The following is a 13605-nucleotide window of genomic DNA, read 5'->3' on the forward strand; positions in this document are numbered from 1 at the left end:
GGATGGAAAGTGCAGCAGCTGCAGGATGGTGGCAGTGACAGGTGGGTTTTGGGACCGGGGAATGATGGACATTCCAATAAGACTGCAATCTGGAGTTTGCAGGCCTCCTGTACACCTTATAGCCAAGGGTGTGTGGGGGGGGGGGGGGGTGACAGCTAACTGCTGGGACCAGGGCAGAAACAGCCACGATTTATTCATTCAGATTGGAAGAGCGGTCCTTCCAAGGGTAGGGAGCAGCTGTCATGGAATAGCATATACACAAGGTGAGAGCTGTTCCCCACAGACCAGTCTCTGGAATCCACACTACACACGGGTGTTAGGAAAGAAGTCGGGCTCTCTCTCTGAAGTGCAGGACAGTTTGACTGAATTGTGTGAATACATTCACTTTTACACAAGTCGGTAAAATGCCCGAGGGAAATGTCAGAGAAGGCAGCAGAAATACCCACCGCTCGCTCCTAAACAGAGCAGCTGGGGGCAGTAAAGGTTCAATGCAAAACACAGATGAGAGAACTGGACGTGCATCGCCGGCACTGCAGGGATTCCAAACAGATGATGGAAACCGACTGCCTAGTCACGCTTACATGGGGAAAGTTTGTTGTGATGGGAGACAGCACAGAGATACAGCCATAGAAGTCCCGAAACGGTGGTCTTTGGTGCACAAGCTGTTCCATCCCGTACAAGCTTCATTATACAGAGCACGCGAGAACGGGCTTGAATGTAATTCTACCCGCCGCTGCCGTTCCCCGCAGTGCGTTGAAAGGACTGTACCTGCTCACCCAATAAAAAGAAACCACCACAGCCTTCGTGCGCTACTCCATTCACTGTTTTGAAACCTGTCAAGGCTCTGGCCCAAGCAGGCTGAAGTGCAGGGCAGCAGAAGCCGCCGTCACTCGGCCTGTTCTGCTGTGGGCAGGTGTGCGGCTCTGGCAGAGGATGCAGCGACCCCTCGCGGAGCTCGATGGTCAGCGCCTTTAGATACAGCCCGAGTGGCGGTAGTTATGCATTTAAAAGCACACGTTCTTCTCGCAACACCGTCCAGCCGCCCCTTTTCTCTGGAAGTCGTCTGTCCCCTCAGTCAAGTTTCTTGATAATTGACGGTCTACTCCACACCAATGAGACAGATACAAATATTTCATTTTTTTTGTTTCGCTTTTATCTAGCATTTGAAGTTGTCTCACAATCGTTCATTAATGCTTCACAAAATAGCAATGCATAGATCCCAAAATATACATATTTGTTTTCCTCTTACAGAAATAGAATATTCTTTATAATAAAAAAAACTGTAGGCATCTTTAAAAGATTACACCGTCCATGGCTGACAGTTACACAAGGTTGCATCATTTTGTGTACACATTTTCGTACCAGACATGTAAAAAGTATTGCATCACGTTGTGTTCTTGTTTCCTCTTTTTAAATAACGTTATTATCCAGCGTACATTCTGCCACACAAGACCTGAATAACTGACACACAAATATAAAAAAATGTAAAAATGCATTATAAAACACGAGACAAGGTGCAACTTCGCCGAAACTTCCTGCTGCAGTGATAATATTGCTTTTCGTGACGCTGCTTCTTTTAGAACCCAGTACACCGTCCGCCCTAAGGATGTGTGTTCTGTATGTTAAGGGGTAGTGGAAGGGCCATCTTAAAGTGTTTGCACACCCATTTAGATATAGGGTGAGGAGAGGAGCAAAAGCCCAGTTAAACGAGTATTAATTAGCATACTGGGCAGTGGGTCCGCCGATTGTAACGACACGCAGATGCATTCTAAAATCGTACGTATGGTAACAGTTGGGATCGTTATCCAACATAATCTCTAGATGTGTGCCATGAACACCCCCCCCCCCCGCTACCAATTCCACCCCCAATCCAGAAAATAAATAAAAACTTCGGAGCCTTATAATTAAGGATAAAGGAGGCTGCCTACCCCGTCCACAGGAAGTGTCAGAGGAAGTAACAAAACGGTGTTGTCACCTCTTCACCACACGCTTAAAAAGGTACATGCAAAGGCACTAAAGTGTCCCCACGGCACACAAGATGTTGGCCCTTCCCCCACCACTTGACCACCTCAAGGTGGCGCAGGGGTAAAGCTGGAGACTTTACAGGGAGTACCGTTTGAGTCCAAATGGGCCGAATCTGCCCAGTGCCCATTAACGACGCCTTTATCAAGATGAATGTGTTGGACTTCCCGAAATGCCGTGCACCAACAGTTTCGGGTCGAATGGGTTCAGAACCTTATACTGTGCACGGTCAAATGTATTGGGCCTGAAAGCAGCCCGGAATCCTGTGCAAAGGATGCATAGATGAAAAATGAAGTGGATGTCCCCCTACTCCCCCCCGTGACATATGTCTAAAGTGTATTACAGCACCCCCTCCAGCATATGTAGCCAATCCACAATAAACCCAATCAACCCCACCCTCAAGGCAAATGGACCCTGGAATCTAGCAGTGGGCGCACGCCTGCACCCATCCATTCGCTGGCCGCTTTAGCCCACACATCCCTGAAAATAAACTACAGTATCACAGGCAGTAAATGTGGGCCAAAAGCCGGATGAAGGAAGTGTTCAAAAACGGCCCGTCTTCAAAGATGTCCTCCGTACTTCCATGACACCACATAGGATGGTCGAGTCCTGGCATCGCCTCCGCAGCAGTCACGGGATGGCAAGTGCAGTGACCGCTGGGTACTCAGCGTCCTGGACGAGCACAGGATCGGGGGGGGGGGGGGGGAGCATGCAGCGCTTTCGATGAGTGCACATTGCCCATGGAACGTACACAGATGTCTGGAAAAGCAAAGCACAGAATTTTGTAGGCAAGTTTCACTTTAGTGTCCTTGGTATGTGGATAATCGTGTCCCGCAAACGTAGACATAATCCAATAAAATTGTTACAGAGTTAAACACACCGGCTGAATGCACATAATCCCTGTTGAGTGCAATGTCCCTCATAATGGACAGTATTCGGGATCCATGCACGTCCCGACCCACAGCAGGCACCCGGCCAGTTTATAAAACACACGCCTGACGGGCCTTGGTTCTTTAAGTGCACATTGGCTATAGTCAGCGCAGTCACAGACGTCGCCTTTGCTATGACTCTGCCTCAGGACACCTCACAGCTGACTGAACATGTTTCTATGGCGCTCATGCCCCGGGAGAGTGCACTGTTCCTCAGTCGAGTGCAGTCTTGCTGCTCCCCCAGGCTCACAACATCCCGGTTGAGTGCAGTCTCCTGGGCTCACAGTGCTCGGCTTGAGTGCAGCCTCGGGCCACACAGCAGCAGTCCCCCCCCCCAACCCTTTTCAGCAGTGCCCCTGGCCGTGCCCCTGTCCCGCCTGCAGCATTGGCTCGGGCAGCTGTTTGAAGAGGTTCCGCAGCGTGCCCAGCTCCCGGGAGAGCTGCTCCACCTTGCGCTGCAGCCGCTCGTTCTCGGCCGTCAGCTCGAGCACCTTGTGCTGGGTCTCCATGTTGCGCAGCTTGGCCTTGTCGCGGCTCTTGCGCACGGCGATGTTGTTGCGCTCCCGGCGCATCTTGTACTCGTCGCTCAGCTTGTCCAGGCTCTTCTTGCTCTTGCTCTTGCCGCCGCCCGGGTGCGCGGTGGCGCCCGAGGCGGGCGAGTAGCCGGAGCGCGAGCTCTCGGAGCCGGGGTTCGGGGTGCCTGGCGGGCTGGAGCAGGACGAGGCGCTGGACAGGTTGCCGCTGCTGCCGTGGCTCGGCGCCGACGGGTAGTTCAGGTAGCCGCCGCACACCGGGTACGGGGAGCCGGCCATGGCGCGCTCGTCCTTGGCTGCTTTGGGCCGGTAGGGCTCCAGGCTCTCGAAGACGGGCTCCACCTTGGTCTCCACCAGCGGCGGGTAGCCGAGCAGGCCGGCCGGGCGATGGGGCGCCCCCTGGCGGTAGTCCGCCCGGCGCGCCTTGTAGTCGTCAGCGCCCAGTAGGTCGGACAGGAAGTCGGCGGCCCCGGCAGGCGGCTCGGCGGCGGCCCCTGCCGGCCCCTGCGGGAAGGCCTCCAGGTAGGGGCTGAAGTCGATGGCCCGCTCGTGCTCGCCCAGCGCCAGCTCCGCTGTCAGCGGCCGGGCCCGGGCCGGCGGCAGCAGCTTGCTGTAGGGTGACGAGAAGCTCTCCGGCTCCTGGTAGAAGGCGCTGGCCACATCCATGGGCTTAAAGGCTGGGCCAAGGGACAAGCATTCTGGGCCCCAGCCCAGCAGGCGTTGCATGAAAGCAATGGGCGCAACAGGGGGTGGCGGTTGCTCCTGAGCAGGCAGGACTCTCAGAGCTTGATCTGTTAACCAGGCACCTGGTCAGAAAAGATTGTTGACTGTTCTCTTCTTCACTGTACTATTTGGAAGACGACTGTCACTACAGCAAGCAGGCTTCGGGCTGGGATATTCGCCGCACCATGGAGCAGGACTCTTGGCTTCAACAGGCACACATCTCTCGAAATTGGACTCCAGAGAAGGCAGTGGCAACTTGTGACAGAAAGGACGCGCTCCAATATAGGCAGACACCTTGCGCTCACGTTTGATCCTTGAGGCCGGCAGGCAGGAGAGTGTACTTGTCTCTGCTGTGCGCTCCTGTGCAGGCAACACTCCTCACTGTACCCTTTGGGCAGGCGGCTGACAGGCACTAGCAAATAGCACTACCGCATAGCATTCAGCAGATCGGAAGGAGGATTCACTCTATCCAAGTGAGCGAGGAGGCAGGATTCCCAACTGAGCTGGGGGTCAGGGTAGAGGTGCTGGACCCAGCGTAGCGGCAGTCAGCCCCAGCACTCTACCGTAGCGCAGGTAACGAGCAGCAGCGCTCGGGCTGGAAAAATACCTGCACACACAGAGCGGTTGGATATGAGTTTGGCCCAACACAACGACAGGCAGGATGTTTCGGTGTCCACTGAAGCGTGCAGTAGAGACTTGGCGCTGTGTGAAGTTCAGTCAATCAGTTCACTCCACTGTGCACTTCAGCGCAGTTAGACTTTGCACGGCGCTTCGGGAGGCGGGACGGGCTCTGCTCGCTGACTCTGACCCATAGGCTCGGCTCACGCGATCTCTTCCTCTTTCTCAATCCTGAAGTCTGTAGTAAATGATGTGGAGATTTCCCCGTCGGAGTATTTATAGGGCGGTCATAGTAACTGCTGACGTCAGGCCCTGGGATTCGTCCACGGGCTCCTTCAGAGAGCCAGGCACTACTGTAAGCGACTAGCATCGGGAGAAGGGGCACTTCTCGGGTCCCCGCAACACCCGAACGACTCTTCGGATGTGTGCCAGACCCCACTCCCAGCAGCACACCTGATTCGCGACATGCCACCCCTCCTAAGAAAGCACCAAACTCGACCCGTGCCAAGCCAGGATCCGAGCTGCGCATCTGATCATTGCTGGGCACGGGTACGAGTAACTCGCGTGTTTCGTGCCAGCTCTGGATCCAAGCACGTTCGTCTTGGTTACGAGGGACTCGTATGACGCGCGAACAGCAGGAACAGCACACACGCCTGCCTTACCCAGTGCACACTTCGGGGCTTAGGAGGCATCTGTGCCATGCCCTGGAAGCGCGCGTGTGCTGCATAGTAACAGGACAAACCCTGTCGTGGTTGGGATGCCCGCTTTTTGAGATATGGGCAACCAGGAAGCACTAGCCAACTTAGCCACTTCGAAGTGCAGCTGGACCCGCCGTTCATGACTTGCACGTTCTGTTCCAGTTGTTTGCTCGGAGCACACATAGCATCGCCATTCGCTGCTAGGAGCTGCCACCTTCTCTTTGGGCTCACAAGTGTCATCTGGATGTGATAATTTGGGATTCCGAGGCTCGGATCTCGTTCCTACGGATTCGCTGGTTGAGTGTGTAGTTGCAGTTTTGGGAGCTTCCAGAGCTTTCCTTTGGTGCAGCTCGGATGCTGGCCGCAGGTACTCAGGCTGCAACATTCCAGGCAGTAACTACTAGGGATAGCTTCACCGGCATCAGGGCAGCCTCCATGCCACTTCACATTGAGTGCATGGCGTGCCTGGGAATGAGACCTCGGATCGTCGGACCGCCCTCCTGCCCATGCAGGTCCATGACGGATTAGTCCCCAACTTTGTATGTTTATATCAAACCACGTGCCTGATTGGGATGAAGAAACGACTTATGTAAACAGTGGCCCTGTAAGTGTAACATACTTTGCCTGCCCGTGCTGGCAAGCTCCGCACCACTTCCTGACCCTGCTGGGTAGCTTTAGATACTTTGCCTGACCTTGTTGGCCAGCTTCACATCCCTTTAATGAGCTTGCTGGGTAGCTTCAGATACTTACTTTGCCTGATCTTGCTGGCCAGCTACACATCCTTCCATGACCCTGCAGGATATCTATGTATACTTTGCCTGACCTTGCCGGCTCCCTACATATCCCTTTAATTACCCGGCTGGGTCGCTTTAAATACTTTGCAGCTAGCTGCATATCATTCTATGACCCTGCTGGATACCTACTTCGAATACTTTAAATACTTTGCCTGAGCTTACTGGCTAGATTCACATAATGGCCCTACTGGATAGCTTTGCATACTTAGCGTGCGCTTGCTGGCTAGATACACACCCCTTTAATGGCCCTACTGGATAGCTTTGCATACTTAGCATGCGCTTGCTGGCTAGATACACACCCCTTTAATGACCCTACTGGATAGCTTTGCATACTTAGCATGCGCTTGCTGGCTAGATACACACCCCTTTAATGACCCTACTGGATAGCTTTGCATACTTAGCATGCGCTTGCTGGCTAGATACACACCCCTTTAATGACCCTACTGGATAGCTTTGCATACTTAGCATGCGCTTGCTGGCTAGATACACACCCCTTTAATGACCCTACTAGATAGCTTTGTATATTTGGCCTGAGCTTACTGGCTAGATTCACATAATGGCCCTACTGGATAGCTTTGCATACTTAGCATGCGCTTGCTGGCTAGATACACACCCCTTTAATAACCCTACAGGATAGCTTTGCATACTTAGCGTGTGCTTGCTGGCTAGATACACACCCCTTTAATGACCCTACTAGATAGCTTTGTATATTTGGCCTGAGCTTGCTGGCTAGATACACACCCCTTTAATAACCCTACAGGCTAGCTTTGCATACTTAGCGTGTGCTTACTGGCTAGATACACACCCCTTTAATGACCCTACTAGATAGCTTTGTATATTTGGCCTGAGCTTGCTGGCTAGATACACACCCCTTTAATAACCCTACAGGATAGCTTTGCATACTTAGCGTGTGCTTGCTAGCTAGATACACACCCCTTTAATGACCCTACTAGATAGCTTTGTATATTTGGCCTGAGCTTGCTGGCTAGATACACACCCCTTTAATAACCCTACAGGATAGCTTTGCATACTTAGCGTGTGCTTGCTGGCTAGATACACACCCCTTTAATGACCCTACTAGATAGCTTTGTATATTTGGCCTGAGCTTGCTGGCTAGATACACACCCCTTTAATAACCCTACAGGCTAGCTTTGCATACTTAGCGTGTGCTTACTGGCTAGATACACACCCCTTTAATGACCCTACTAGATAGCTTTGTATATTTGGCCTGAGCTTGCTGGCTAGATACACACCCCTTTAATAACCCTACAGGATAGCTTTGCATACTTAGCGTGTGCTTGCTAGCTAGATACACACCCCTTTAATGACCCTACTAGATAGCTTTGTATATTTGGCCTGAGCTTGCTGGCTAGATACACACCCCTTTAATAACCCTACAGGATAGCTTTGCATACTTAGCGTGTGCTTGCTGGCTAGATACACACCCCTTTAATGACCCTACTAGATAGCTTTGTATATTTGGCCTGAGCTTGCTGGCTAGATACACACCCCTTTAATAACCATACAGGATAGCTTTGCATACTTAGCGTGTGCTTGCTGGCTAGATAGACACCCCTTTAATGACCCTACTAGATAGCTTTGTATATTTGGCCTGAGCTTGCTGGCTAGATACACACCCCTTTAATAACCCTACAGGATAGCTTCGCATACTTAGCGTGTGCTTGCTGGCTAGATACACACCCCTTTAATGACCCTACTAGATAGCTTTGTATATTTGGCCTGAGCTTGCTGGCTTGATACACACCCCTTTAATAAGCCTACAGGATAGCTTTGCATACTTAGCGTGTGCTTGCTGGCTAGATACACACCCCTTTAATGACCCTTTAGATAGCTTTGTATATTTGTCCTGAGCTTGCTGGCTAGATACACACCCCTTTAATAACCCTACAGGATAGCTTTGCATACTTAGCGTGTGCTTGCTGGCTAGATACACACCCCTTTAATGACCCTACTAGATAGCTTTGTATATTTGGCCTGAGCTTGCTGGCTAGATACACACCCCTTTAATAACCCTACAGGATAGCTTTGCATACTTAGCGTGTGCTTGCTGGCTAGATACACACCCCTTTAATGACCCTACTAGATAGCTTTGTATATTTGGCCTGAGCTTGCTGGCTTGATACACACCCCTTTAATAAGCCTACAGGATAGCTTTGCATACTTAGCGTGTGCTTGCTGGCTAGATACACACCCCTTTAATGACCCTTTAGATAGCTTTGTATATTTGTCCTGAGCTTGCTGGCTAGATACACACCCCTTTAATAACCCTACAGGATAGCTTTGCATACTTAGCGTGTGCTTGCTGGCTAGATACACACCCCTTTAATGACCCTACTAGATAGCTTTGTATATTTGGCCTGAGCTTGCTGGCTAGATACACACCCCTTTAATGACCCTACTAGATAGCTTTGTATATTTGGCCTGAGCTTGCTGGCTAGATACACACCCCTTTAATGACCCTACTAGATAGCTTTGCATACTTAGCGTGTGCTTGCTGGCTAGATACATATCCCTTTAATGACCCTACTGGTTAGCTTTGCCTGGTCTTGCTGGCCAGCTACACATCCATCCATGGCCGTGCTGCATAGCTTTGCATACTTTGCTTGACTCGGGTTGCTTCCTAGCTTCTTAGCACTTCCCCAAGAATAGTTGCTATCTATAGCTGAGCTACTAGGTATCTTCACATCTCTTTCCTGACCGTACTGGCTAGTTTCACTTCCCGTGCCTGACTCTGCTAGTGCAGTTCACATCACTTTCCTGACCCAGCGTGCTGGCTTCACATCCTTTCCCTGACCTTGCTGCTGGCTTCCCAATGGCTGCTTAACTTTTCTGTGGTCAAGGAGGGGCTTTGGCCCGATAGGAGAGCGTCTGGGTTACCCATTTTTGCTAAAGGAGCTCTCTTTTGCTTAACTTTTCTGCCCATATTCAGATCACCTGCCAGAGTCTGTTGGCCAAGTTCCAGGAATTAGCCTGTCTCTAGTGGTTGGTATAATTTATGGATGGATAGCTTCTCGCCACCTAGCCCCAAACATCCTGCACGACTTTTCTAGGCAGATGCAATTTACACTTCCCTGCCCCCGTTGAGCAGTCTCAGAGCAAATGAATGTTGCTTCTAGGCGCTCCAGATCCCCCTCCTGACACTGGCGTGACAATTCGCATCACCTGCCTGGAGCACAGCGCCTTGAAGGGTGGCTTCTGTCTACCTTTTGTCGTCCAAGAAGTTAGAAGCATTTGAACATTTTCTCTTAAAATGCACCCAATGCACATACAAAAAGCATTTTTTGGTCATCATTTTCACAAATTTATAATCGGAACATATGAATTTGTGAAAATAACGAAAACACGTGTTTCTGTGTGCACTCAGTGTAGAGAAATGTAAATGCTTCTTGCACTGTCAGAAGTTTTATATTTTGATTAATATCAATACTAGCAAATAGTTTTAGAATTATGCCATGATGTAGTTGGTACATGTTGAACATGCTTATCTTACTATATGTGTGATAGGTGTGATTTCTCCCTTGTTCAGAGGGGTAGCATGTATATGCTTTGTGAAAACTAGACAGCCTGCTTAAATAAGTATCTTCTGAGATGCCCTTTATTTTTAAATTGTTAACCCCTGATCTCTGTGGGCAAACTTGCATTTGCCCATGTACTCCAGCTGGTGAGCAACTCCAGATCAGATAACTGCTTTATAGTTTAGTTTAGTTTAGCCACGTAGTCCCATCAGGTGGTGGCTAGTTGTCGGAGACAACTTATTGTCATTACACGCAGCAACAGTTTGTCATGGAGTGACATCATTAGGTCCTATAGTCAATTCAAAGCCTTGTTGGACAGGTACAATTTAGCTGCATGGTCTTAATGGCAATTACCCTGAGATCAAATACCCTAGTTCCCGGAATGGCCCACTTTTAGGGAAAGAACATCTTGACAGGCTGCCTTTCCCGAACAGTGATTGATCGAGAAATAGTTCATCTGTTTTTTGTGCATGTAAGTGGCTGGACTGGTAGTGGCAGCGAGACAGTGGGAAAGGTAAGCAGGGGGACAGGAGGAGAGTCTGGTGTAGGGGGTCTACCTCAGTTGGCGTGGAGGTGGAAGGTGAGAGTCACAGGAGGTATGAGAGCAGGGCCTGGAGGAATATCGGTCGTTGCCGGGATGTCCCTGCAGAAGTGAAGGTAGATGGGAGGGGCAGAGAAATTAGATTGCAGGAGTGACCCACGCATTAGACAAGGGATTGGCGGGGGAGTAAGCGCCTACCGATCTCGCAGCGGGAAAGCCGGACCCGGTAACACAGACTTCAGCAAACCCAGACTCCAACAAGACATCAACTGCCCAATTCATAGAAAGTGAGTAGAGATCCTACAAAGCCTGCGTTCCGAGAACTACTCTGCGCGAGGAAGGTTTTCTGCGTGCTCTGCGTATTCATGGAACCGTTCGCACAAATTAATCGTAAACATACGTCGCTGCCGGAACGCCCCTGACACCCCCCCATGCAAAGCAAAAACAGCCCCAAACAGCTACCTTTGCATGCTCCCACGGTGCAAATACATTCACCCTGTAAACAGTGTGTGGGTTCCCCCGCAAGCAGGCCTGCATCTTGGGGACCCTGCGCCGGGTCCCCCATAACTGTTACCGGCACCCCAACAACATGCATACGATTTATCGTAGCTCGAGTAAAACTCCGAAAATCTCAGTGCAAACCACTGTAAATCGTCCTGCACCCTGCTACACTTAGATCGGAACCCCGGCTGCATACATGCACCCCTAAATCCGACACCCGATCTTACCTCTGCACAGTGAATCCTATGCGCAAGTGCCTTTATGCTTGCCTTTGGGAGGCGTGTAATATGAAGGCTTTCCGTGACCATTTCCCCGCTGAGAGGTTGCGCGGTCAGATCCATGAATACGTATTGGTCCACACAATAGTGAGCGTGCAACAGACTGCCTACTGGCCATCCCTCGTAATGCCCACATGTTCCCTTGTTCTTCCTCATTTTCCACGTTCCGCCCCATACTGCCCTCTGTGCAAGCCATACTCTGCATGGTGTCTCGCGTAAGGCACAGATATGTGCCGAGCCTGTGCGAAGTCCACGCAGAGTACCAAAACGTCCTGCGCAGTCGATTCCATGAATCGTCCAACAGGATTTCTCACGTGGCTTGGCGCGCAGAGTCCCGATTTTCCACGCAGGTAATTCCATGAATAGGGCAGCAAGAGTTTAACTGCATGGTCCTAATGCCAGGGAACTTAAGTTCAAAAAACGTTCACTTCTACTTGATTAAATAGTCATACATGTGATGATGGTAATTTTGGTTGACTAATTTTGAGCGACCAATTGTCAACGCTTTTTTTTTTGTTTTGTGGTCCCCCTCATGACCTCCCCTCGACCCCTATATTTGTGTGTGTATTTGGTCGTCTCGACGAAACTGAGCTGACCAAACCATCAGAATTTAGTCTGTAATAAAACACATACTAAGCTTAGCACCCTCCAAGACATATGTAGTTTGATTGCATGGTCCTCTTTGGAGGTCACTACCATTTTCGATAATCATCTTCGCGCCTAATTGGACCACTCCAGCTGCATGCCCGTGTACAGAGCATCTCAACCACTGGCTTCATCACCTGGAGAACGACTTCCCATCAGCTGCCTAGCTACCTTATTGTGAGATGTTCTGTACATATGTATTTATGGAGCATGCTTCTGCAAAGTGTTTGGTGTCCCGATGCTGATTTTGGTGCATACCCCAGGTGTCTGCCGAGTTAGCGCTAGACACTAACCGGCATGTTTCGGGGGATAGCCATGCCTTGGGTTTTCTCTGGCAGGGCGGGTGGTTGCTGATGCTCGTTATGACAAGCCTAAGGCAGTTCAACAAGGCCAGGATCAGAACATCAAGCACTGGTCTCCTGCACGAAGGAAAGAGCTTTTGAGTTGGAAGGCCAGAAAGAGTCGTAGGGGTATGGCTAAGAAGAAAGATGGTGCGGCCCAGTTCAAGGCTTTACGTGCTTAACGGACATGCGGTGTCCTGAGGGTGTTAAGCCCCTTCGTTAGATAAGGCCCTCTCGTGAAGGCTGTTTGCATTCCCTGCCCATGATTGACCCTGCGTCACCGTTTACTCCAGAGCACCGTGAAGATAACAGATCACGCGTGTAGCCCATCCGGTGTGCAGCACGTGGCCAGACCTAGATTCGGCAATGAGTCTCTAACTTGCAGTGACTTTTTAGAGTTTGACCGGGCCTTCACTATAATCATGAAGTGTTTGCATTGGCAGGGTACACAATGTGCGTCAGTCCCGGGCAGAACGCAGGAGGTTATGCTAATGAGATCGCTGCTGGCACATCAGATAGGCTGGCCAAAGGTCGAAGTGCAGAGCGAAACGTAACACCTGCAAAACGTCCAATCTGAAGAAAAAAAAGATAAACCCTCATTAGTCTGAGCAAGTCCGCACCAATACACCTACCTGTTTCCCAGCAGGTGATTCAGCGCAAGAAAAAGGCACATCAATTAAACAATAACATGTAATTAAATAAGTGGGCGGACTCTAGAGGAAACGCTATGCGGCGGTGTAATAAACTGTGACTAACGTTTCGCTGATATGAAGCAATCCTGCGGTGTGGGAAATAACGTTAAACCAGAGGAACAGGTATTGCATTATGATCCGAGCCAAGTGTGGCGACTGCTTCCGCCTGCAGCCCTGCAACCTCCATCTCATCCACCTTTGCCATTATTTTCTGTGGGTTCGTGCGTCTGCTGGTCAGTCACCCCACTCCCTCCCCCACAGACTCCTGCAGATCTGGGAAGGGCGCATTGGATTTGGGAAGAGTCCTGTTCTTGCTAGAGGCCATTGGCCCAGCTGGCTTCTTGGCACACAGTGCTGTATATTCACCTTGCCGTGGCGATGTTTTCCTTCAGGGCCTTGTAGGTTTCTGTCGACTGATGAATATTGTGTATTACCAATACCTGTAGCCAAAGGTGTCCGTCCGGCTGGAAGCTTTATATTGGTATAGTTATATCTTAATGCATGTTCCTTTTAAACGGAGCAGAAATCTTCCAAAGCCGTGCCCCGCCTTTTCCCAACAGGTGTGTGTTCCCCCAGATTCTTGTTCACGACGTGTATGTGTTTATTTAGGTTATTTTAGATCTATGCAGGTAAATGCAGCCCTACAGATAAGCCGTGTATCGGACACTTTTACTTCCTCAAAATAGGAAAATACTTCCAAAAATTAAAATTAGGGAGTAAAAATACCCCTAACAAAAAAAGGGACTAGACATGT

General features: G+C 50.3%; 1 protein-coding gene across 1 annotated transcript; it reads right to left on the bottom strand.

Annotated features, from left to right (window-relative positions):
- Positions 1 to 1130: 1130 nt before the first annotated feature.
- On the bottom strand, positions 1131 to 5379 carry CEBPB (CCAAT enhancer binding protein beta). Its single transcript, XM_069651174.1, has one exon. The coding sequence runs from the start codon at positions 4208 to 4210 to the stop codon at positions 3296 to 3298; it is 915 nt and encodes a 304-aa protein (XP_069507275.1). The 5' UTR covers positions 4211 to 5379; the 3' UTR covers positions 1131 to 3295.
- Positions 5380 to 13605: the final 8226 nt, after the last annotated feature.

The sequence above is a fragment of the Ambystoma mexicanum genome, chromosome 3p (assembly GCF_040938575.1).
Source record: "Ambystoma mexicanum isolate Mex_15411 chromosome 3p, UKY_AmexF1_1, whole genome shotgun sequence".
Classification (NCBI taxonomy): Eukaryota; Metazoa; Chordata; class Amphibia; order Caudata; family Ambystomatidae; genus Ambystoma; species Ambystoma mexicanum.